Source organism: Mus musculus, chromosome 2 (genome assembly GCF_000001635.26).
Source record: "Mus musculus strain C57BL/6J chromosome 2, GRCm38.p6 C57BL/6J".
NCBI classification, from domain to species: domain Eukaryota; kingdom Metazoa; phylum Chordata; class Mammalia; order Rodentia; family Muridae; genus Mus; species Mus musculus.
In genome coordinates this window covers 118633290-118641828 of record NC_000068.7, presented here as the reverse complement: position 1 = coordinate 118641828, position 8539 = coordinate 118633290, and the positions used below count along the sequence as shown (strand labels likewise).

Here is an 8539-nt window from a genome sequence, read left to right as displayed (position 1 = left end):
CTGGTGTGTGTGTGTGTGTGTGTGTGTGTGTCATTTTACCTGCTTCTTTCTGGACACCCTCTAGAAGGACAGAGAGAGACGGAAGAAATGGCCGGCCAGCTGCCTTCTTATAACCCAAAGGCAGCTGCTCTAAGTCTGGGATACATAAGTTTCTACCACCGTAGAGTAAGTCCTCTCCAAAATGAAGCCATTTATCACCTTAGTTTGCAAGTGTAGATGAATTGCCAGCAACAGAAATGTAACAAAAACTATTTTATTATAAAATACACAGTGAAAGGAGAGTACATGTTATAAAATTACAAAAGAGAGAAGGCAGAAGCCAGAGGGCTAAAAAGCAGCTGTCTGCACAGAAACCTTTTGAATAAACCAGATGAGGCTGCCAGGGCACAGCCACCTGGCTGAAAGCTGTGCTACTGAGAGTGACCCCTAGTGAAGGACTGCTGATGTGTCTAAGTGTGCTCTAAACAAATCACAGCAGCCCCAGACCAGTTCTTCACCATACCCATGGCTTAGGCAGGGCTCTGGGAGCCGCCTGGCTGCTTGTCTTGCTGAGTGAGCAAAGCTTCCGGGCTGATTGTCTTCCCCAGCTTCCACAGGGCTCTGTTCAGGTGGCTATGGAATGTGGCATCAAAAGCCCCACCCATTTCTGCTGCCAGCTCCCCCAGAACAGACACTGTGGACTTGTCACTGGCATTCAGAATCCGCACAAAGAATTTATTCCACAATTCACTGTCTTTTAGCCTAAGAAAATTTAAAAAAAAATCATTTCTATCAAGATTGGGCATGTGAAAATTAGAATTCTTTCTGGGTTTAACTCAGCAGGACACTAACATGCCAAAGTGATATATGGTAATACCAAGAACTCTAAGATTGGAGATCATTCAAACACTCTTGAAGGCACAGGGAAGAACTACAAAAATCAGTCTGCTGTGGTGGCCCTGAACACACATGGAAGAAGGAAATCCACTCTCGCCTGAGCCCATGGATCCTGGCCACTCCGGTGCAGTGACACCCGCTAGCACTTATCCACACACAGTCAAAGAAAAAGAAACTTCGTTCCCTGCCAGTTTTCTCACTGCAGGTCATGACAACATCCCCTCACCTCAGGCTCCGCCATCCTCAGTTCTCTGACGTCCAACCTTGGTTAAGGTGCCTTGCTCTTACTCTCCTTCTCTTATCTGAAAACTCGCACTGCTGTAGAGCAGGGGGTTGACAAAGGCGGGCCCAGCCATCTATTTTTGCTTGTGTCCATTAACCACACCAGCAGGTCCACAGCTAGACCAAGATGCCTCTTAGCCCTGCACATCTCAAAGTACCCTTCAGCAATCTCATTAACTTATCTATTTCTGTTGCTGTCTGAGACAATGTCTCACTGTGTAGCTCTGGCTGGCCTCGAGCCTCTGCCTTCCATGGGCTGGGGTTAAAGGCCTGAGCTGGCAAGTCAGGATCAAACCTATCTTAAAAATACATGCAGGAGACAAATTTCCGAATCAAATGAGGAAAATACAACTTAGTGTTCTGGAGATGAAAGCAGGGAAGGGACATTCAGTCTTCAACACTGATCTAAAATGAAAACCAACTTTAGAACTGGCATGCAGTGCGTCACTACTTGGTGAGCCTATGCTGGGAAGCCATTGGCGCTATGTAAGGTGTCTGACAAATTCCCAAGCAGACCTGAGAGATCACTTATTTCTGCACCAGGAGACTGCTCGGTGGTTTGGTTCTACCTTATCATTTAATAGATAATAATCTAAACTCAGTATACCATGTGGAAACTTAACTCTTCAAAAGACAACCGACTTTTGATAAACACAGCTGTTAAAAAGACTAACACCAATTGGTTAGAAAACTTATTCCTCTAAAGTGTTTCTATTTCTAAGCTAAGAAATGCCCTAAAGTCTGAGCAGGTCTATGTCTTATTTTCAGCTGGCCATTCCTTTCCCTGTCCTAGGTGCTCTGCAGACACTGAAGTGAACGCAGAGACAGCACTTGGTTTAAAAAACTCAGGTTGCCTACCACAGCAGAGTCCGCTGAAGAGAGAGGGCAAACTATTGGGATATGGAGGAACCCTGGAGGACCCAGTACTCACTCAGAGGTGCTCTGGCTAAGTTTCCAGAGGAGTCCATCCCAGAAGACATGGAGGTGCTCCTTGAACAGGAGTAAGTGCGCTAGGTCTGCTATACCCAACAGATCTACCTGAAATCACAAAACGCTTCATGAGCTAAAGTGTAAAGTGGCCTCTGCTTCCATTAGCAACTGATTTACACAGGGCTGAAAGCACTGACAGCTCTAGACCTTAGTAGATGTCCTTATCTGTACAGGACAGGGAGAAGAAGTGACCAGATCATTTAAGGATTACTATTATGACTTGGCCTTTTTGAGACAAGATTTCTCTGTGTAGCCCTGGGTGTCCTGGAACTCACTCTGTAGACCAGGCTGGCAATGAACCCAGAAATCCGCCTGCCTCTGCCTCCCGAGTGCTGGGATTAAAGGCGTGCACCACCACTGTCCAATTTAATGGGTTATTTTTAAGAGCCAACAACAACAGACTGTCTTTGTGGATTACCTGGATTACCAGGCATCAGGACACCTAGTGCATTTGCAGACTCCAGCTGTGATCTACTGTGGCCCACATAACCGCTTCAGGTATACACCATGTATCCAGTCAGCAGATATGTTTGCACACGACACAGTCATGTGAGACACTGCACACCCATCCTGGTGTCCTCACAGACAGCATAGCCTTTAATCCTCCCAAGTCTCATGTCCAAGGAACACAGGCTGCTGTCCTTACTGTACAGTGAGGGGCAAAGAGAATGACTGACGGGTGACACGGATGGCAGGGTACAGAAATGGCTGGAGCACTAAAGCCACTCAGTTCTGTATTTACATGTCTATATTTATATCCTTGGGCACTGTGACAGGAAGGACGGTTAACTGTAAGTCACATGGTGATACAGTATTTGACAGCAGGGACATCTAGGTGAGCGGGTGGCAGTAAATACCAGCTCTCATGACTTATCTAGACAACCAAGAGGTTAAGAATGCTTTCCATGAGCCGGGCGTGGTGGCGCACGCCTTTAATCCCAGCACTTGGGAGGCAAAGGCAGGCAGATTTCTGAGTTTGAGGCCAGCCTGGTCTACAGAATGAGTTCCAGGACAGCCAGGGCTACACAGAGAAACCCTGTCTCGAAAGACCAAAAAAAGAAAAAAGAATGCTCTCCGTATTTGTCCAGGCTTGTCTTCCACTTACATGGTAGGGAGAAGAACAGTTAGCCAGGATCTTTTGTCCTTCCAGGATCTGTGCAGTCCGAAAGCCACTATAGGCAAACGCATCCAGCTGCACCCTCAGGTCAACACTGTAGGAGAAGTCCATGATCCTCACAGCGTGATCGTCCTTATTTACATAGTCATAGGGGTCGTGGATTCTGAGGAGATTCAAGAGAGATAACAGAGACAGGCTGTGAGAGCAGCAGCAGAGCCCAGCTTTTTTTTCCTTTTTGAAAGGGCTGCAGGTGTATCTTAGCCTTGCCAACAGTGCCCTCCAGTGGTGAGCTATGAAAGTGCACACAGAGAGAAATGGCAAGGGTTAAGATTTCTTTGGTCACAGGTTTGAATAAACTCTATCTAACCTAAAACACAGTGCATGGCCGCCTCAGAACACTCTGAAGCTCTTACACTCCGCAGTAAGGTCGGGCATTACAAGTGAGTTCTCCCCACTCAGGTGCCACAGTCCTTCCCCTTTACTGTAACAGGTGGGCTTTCCAAGGAGCACAGGACCTGCCTACCTCTGCAGTGCAGGCAACAATCTAGCTCTGCTACTTCCAGGGAACTGCTATTACATGTCCTGTTTCAACTCAGCCAACACCATATTTTTACCTTACTTTTTTGTAACCTTATCTTTCACTTCATAAAATACTTCAAAACACAAACTTACTATCAAGTAAGTATATTTCATATATTAGTTATTTGCATGAATCTCTAGAATCAATGTGCCTTAGGAGGAAACACTCTTCCTGTCACAAACGACTTTAGCACAAGGATTTTACAATTTACAGACGCTCCCATTTTTCCTTTGCATAGATCCAACCTAATTTTGCTTTTATAAGCTATGGCCACTTAAAACATTTTTTTTTAAAGCTTGAGAGTGTTTCACAAATTAATAAGGAAGCATGGCCTTCCCTAGCTCTCGGCTTAGCTGCTAGTGTTGCCATGGGCAACACCTCTTCTCCTCCTCTCCCTCTCCAGGGATCAAGCCCAGGCTAGCAATCACTTTCCCACTGAGCGGTGCTCCTACCTCACAATCTCATTTTCCTCACAAGTTATGTACACAATAAACTAACTGGCTTCAAAGGTCGCTTTCCTGGAGGCTGGAGATGGCCCAGTGGCTAAGAGCCCTCACTGTTCTTGCAGAGGACCAGAGTTCAATTTCTATAATCCACATGGTGGTTTACAACCATCTGTAACTCCAGGGCCAGGGCATCCCATGCCTTCTCCTAACCTCTAATGGCATCAAACGTGCATGCGGTGCATACATGCAGACAAACACATATTAAATATATATAAATAATTAAAAGTAAAAGGCTCTCTGGAATTTAGTACTTATAACTCTATATACTATTTCCTGCCAATTTTGTTAAATAAAAGATAATGCCCTTTTACATTTTTTCTGGTGTTCAATTGGAGCCCAGGGCTTTACACATGCAAGGCAAGCCCCCCATCACCTATATGTTCACACACATAGCACCTGTATGTTCCCAGCACCTATAGCACATGGCAGCTTCACAACCATCTGTCATTCCAGTTCCAGAGGTGCTGACTCGTTCTGTCCTTGGTGGGTACTGGGCATGCACGTGGTGCAGAGACATACAAGCAGAGAAAACACTCTCTTATGCTTTCTTTTTAAGGCATAAATACAAGAATTATTTGGCAGCCAGCCCATTGGTTGAAGGAAATAAATGAAGGAAATAAAAAAGACCAACCAACCTGTTTCGTAGGATCAGACTCCGTGGACTCAAGTCTCCGTGTACTATTTCAGCTCTGTGTAGCTTCTCCACGATTGTCAAGAGGTTGTAAATAATCAACACTATTATTTCATGAGTAACAAATTCGCTGTGTTGGAGAAGATTCTGGAAACAGAAAGAGAGAAAACTATTTCTCCAGCTGTCACATCCACAGTACGTGCCTGGTGACGCTGCTGTGTGCATTCCTTTTGTTTCCCGCTGGAATGCAGCTGGCCCCCCGCTCCAGCTGAACACCGAGGTCTCCTGAAGGCTACAAGGACTTATGAGACTGTGGAGGAAGAGCATGAAGGAAAGGCAAAGATGCTGCTGCCAAGCTGGAAATCTTCTGATCCATGACATTTGTATGGTGGACAGAGAGAAAGGACTCCTGCAAGCTGCTCTAATAGCCACGTGCATGTTCACCTACATGTGCGCACACACACGTATACATAAAGTAGAACATTAAAAATTATGTTGGTAGCAAAACTTGAACACAGCAAAGAATAAAATGATATAATATGTCTATTTTCAAAGGTTTCAAGGGATGCAGTACAGGAAAGACAAGATTTTATTTTGCTTTAAATGAATTGATAATTAGTCTAGTTAGGTGACCCATTCATTTCTCCTCCCTGCCCCCTCCTCCCCATCTCTAAAGATAAAATGCTAAAATATATCAAATAGGTAACTGATCAAAGCAACTTGTGTAAGAAGGGATACAGCTCATGGCTGCCTAGACTGTACTGGGCTTTTGTCAATCCTCAACACTAAAAACCAAGCAAGCAAGCAAGCAACCATTACCTACGGAAAGAGTCATCAATGCTTTTACATTTTACTTGAATTTGTCTTTCTCTACAGATGGTATGTTGAGGCACACCTGTAATCCCAGCATTCTGAAGCCTGAGGTAGAAAAACTTCCATAAAGTCAAAGCCAGCCAGGTCTATGCACTTATTACCAAGCCTAAAGTCGGATCCCTAGAACCTATGCGTCAGAAGGACTGGCTTTATCCTCAGATCTTCACATGCATGCCGCACATGCGCGCACACACACACACACACACACACACACACACACACGCGCGCACACACACACACACACAGTGTTAAATAAATAAACATTAAAACTAGACTACTTGTTTTTTTTTCCTGAGACAAGGTTTCTCTTTGTGTAGCTCTGACTGTCCTGGAACTTGCTCTGGAGACTGGCTTTGAACTCAGAGATCCTCCTGCCTCTGCCTCCCCAGTGTTGGCATTAAAGGTGTGCGCCACCACCACCTGGCTGGTCTATTTCTAGATGCTTGAAAGGAATTTTGTATTAAGTATCTTAAAATTTTAACTACATTTATTTTTATGTGTGTGTGTGTACATGCCATGATGTGGAAGTGGAAAGAAGAGAACAATTTATCAGGTTTAATTCTTGTCACAATATTCCCATTGGGGTTCTGGGGATCCCGCTCAGGCCATTGGACCTGGCAGCCAGTGTCAAGCCATCTCTGCAGCGCTGGATGAAATGCCTAGCATAGATGGAGTGTGTGCAGTAGTATCACAAACCTGAAGGGTGGAGCAGTTTATATACTGGTACCAAACAACATGGCCATCTTGGTACTGACAGCAGCTGCAAAGCTGGTCATAGTCCTCATTCAGACGCTCCTTCAACTTGAGGTTGATATAAAAATCCCACGGGATAGGCTGAGATGATGCCTGTAAGACAGAATATTTAAAATGGAAGGGCAATTAGAACATGCGGATTGATTAGGCTGGCAGATTGGAAGCACTGTTGGAGACAAGATCTCACAATGTAGCCCTGGATGGCCTAGAACTCTCTCTACAGTACTGTAAGGGGAGGTGCTGATACTATGGTCTAGTTCTCTAATTGGTTCTTGATTTGTCAGTAGAGAAGGCTGGGAGCTAATTGTTGCTGGGTGGGTGGTACAGGTGAGACCTCTGGGTCCCAGGAGGAAAAGGCAGAAAGGAAAAATAAAGACATTTACTTTGTGTGTGTGTGTGTGCGTGTGTGTGTGTGTGTGTGTGTGTGTGCATATGTTGTGGCAGGGGTATGAAGGTGACAGGACATTTACTGTGTGTGTGTGTCGTGGCAGGGGTATGAAGGTGACAGGACATTTACTGTGTGCGTGTGTCGTGGCAGGGGTATGAAGGTGACAGGACTGACGACGTTTTTCCCTGCCCGTTTCCGGGACTGAACTCAGGCTGACAGGCTGGTGGAAAAGCACCTTCATCCACTTGGCCACCTTGCTAACCCAAGAAAACAATTTAAAACTTCATTAATATCTCAGCAAAATAAAAAATATTTCCTCTTCGCACGAAATGTAAAAACCTATAAAAAGGATAGGCTGTGGTGATAAGAGTGTGAGCCTGCAGGTCGTACAGTGCAGGACTTGGTCGATGGGCATAACGGAGACAGGGTGCAGGGCAACATCCGGTAAGTCACACAGCACGTGCATTATGTCAGTGCTGTAAGTAACATGACAGTGATTTAAAGCATGGGAACGGTCTGTGCGTCATCTGCAATGACTGTCAGTTACAGAAAAGACTAGAGGGCCTTCGGTGTGGGTGTCCCGCACAGGGAGGGGAGCTTCAAGTGCAGTCACCTGCAGCTACCAAGAGACAACTGCACTAAAGGAAAAGAGCAGCAGCAGCGGTGGCTGGAGGAGGAATAAAAAGATTTTGCGTTTTCTTTTGCTTGTCTGTGGGTGGGTAAGGACATCCAATTCAGGTTCCCTCAGAATTCAGGCCTCAGATCGCCGGGAGCTGCAGTCACAGGTGGTTGTGAGCCACCCACTATTGGTGTGATGACTCAGTGGGCAAAGGTGTTTTTCACCAGCCCATATGATGGGAGAGAACTAAGAACCACAAACTGTCCTCTGATCTATACACACAAACACAAATAAATCCTAAACAAAGAAATAATTGTACAGGAAAATGAATGCACTAATATGAGAAATTACAAATTGAGAAAGCAGAAAATTGAAAGAAACATCTTTTCCTCATAGAAAATGTCACGCCTGAAAGGACCCCAGACTGAGATGTGTACTGACGTGTGCCTAGCACTTGGATGATAACAGACTTACATCACAGTGTGGGACTCTTACACCACAACAAGACTTCCAGGATCTAAAGATAAGGGGAGATTTCACACAAAGCCACTAGAATTATAATGACAGCTGGCCCTGGTGACACATGCCTGTAATCCAATTATGCAGGAGGCAGAGACAGGAGGATTACTGGTTTGAAGCCAACCAGGCCTACATAATGACCTTTATCTTACACCACCAAGATGACGGACGCTCACCAGAGTAAACTTCTGTTCGCACAAAAGCCCCACTGCACTTGTAGAGCCTGACTGCACAGTGGCTGACTCCTGACCCCCTTTCCTTCGTCCCTTCGTACACTAGCCAAAAGCTAAAGACTATGAGGCTGGACCCCAACCAGCCGAGAAAAGACACAGTCACCACATCGCCACTAACGCCCAGAGAGCATCTGTGACGGGGTGTGCGTGCTTTGGGGTCGAGCAGCACATC

General features: G+C 45.5%; 1 protein-coding gene across 2 annotated transcripts in view; it reads right to left on the bottom strand.

Moving 5' to 3' along the window:
- Positions 1–236: 236 nt before the first annotated feature.
- The window catches only part of Bub1b (BUB1B, mitotic checkpoint serine/threonine kinase), a 43391-nt gene continuing 35088 nt past the window's right edge, over positions 237–8539 (bottom strand). Inside the window, exons 19-23 of one of the 2 annotated variants that reach the window (NM_009773.3) lie at positions 6552–6701; positions 4987–5129; positions 3254–3428; positions 2090–2196; positions 237–741 (exon numbers count right to left, since the gene is read on the bottom strand). In NM_009773.3, coding sequence (NP_033903.2) covers positions 510–741; positions 2090–2196; positions 3254–3428; positions 4987–5129; positions 6552–6701 — 807 coding nt within the window. In that variant the 3' untranslated portion in view covers positions 237–509. The remainder of the gene's footprint in view (positions 742–2089; positions 2197–3253; positions 3429–4986; positions 5130–6551; positions 6702–8539) is intronic. The other variant, XM_006498622.3, reaches the window with a different exon arrangement.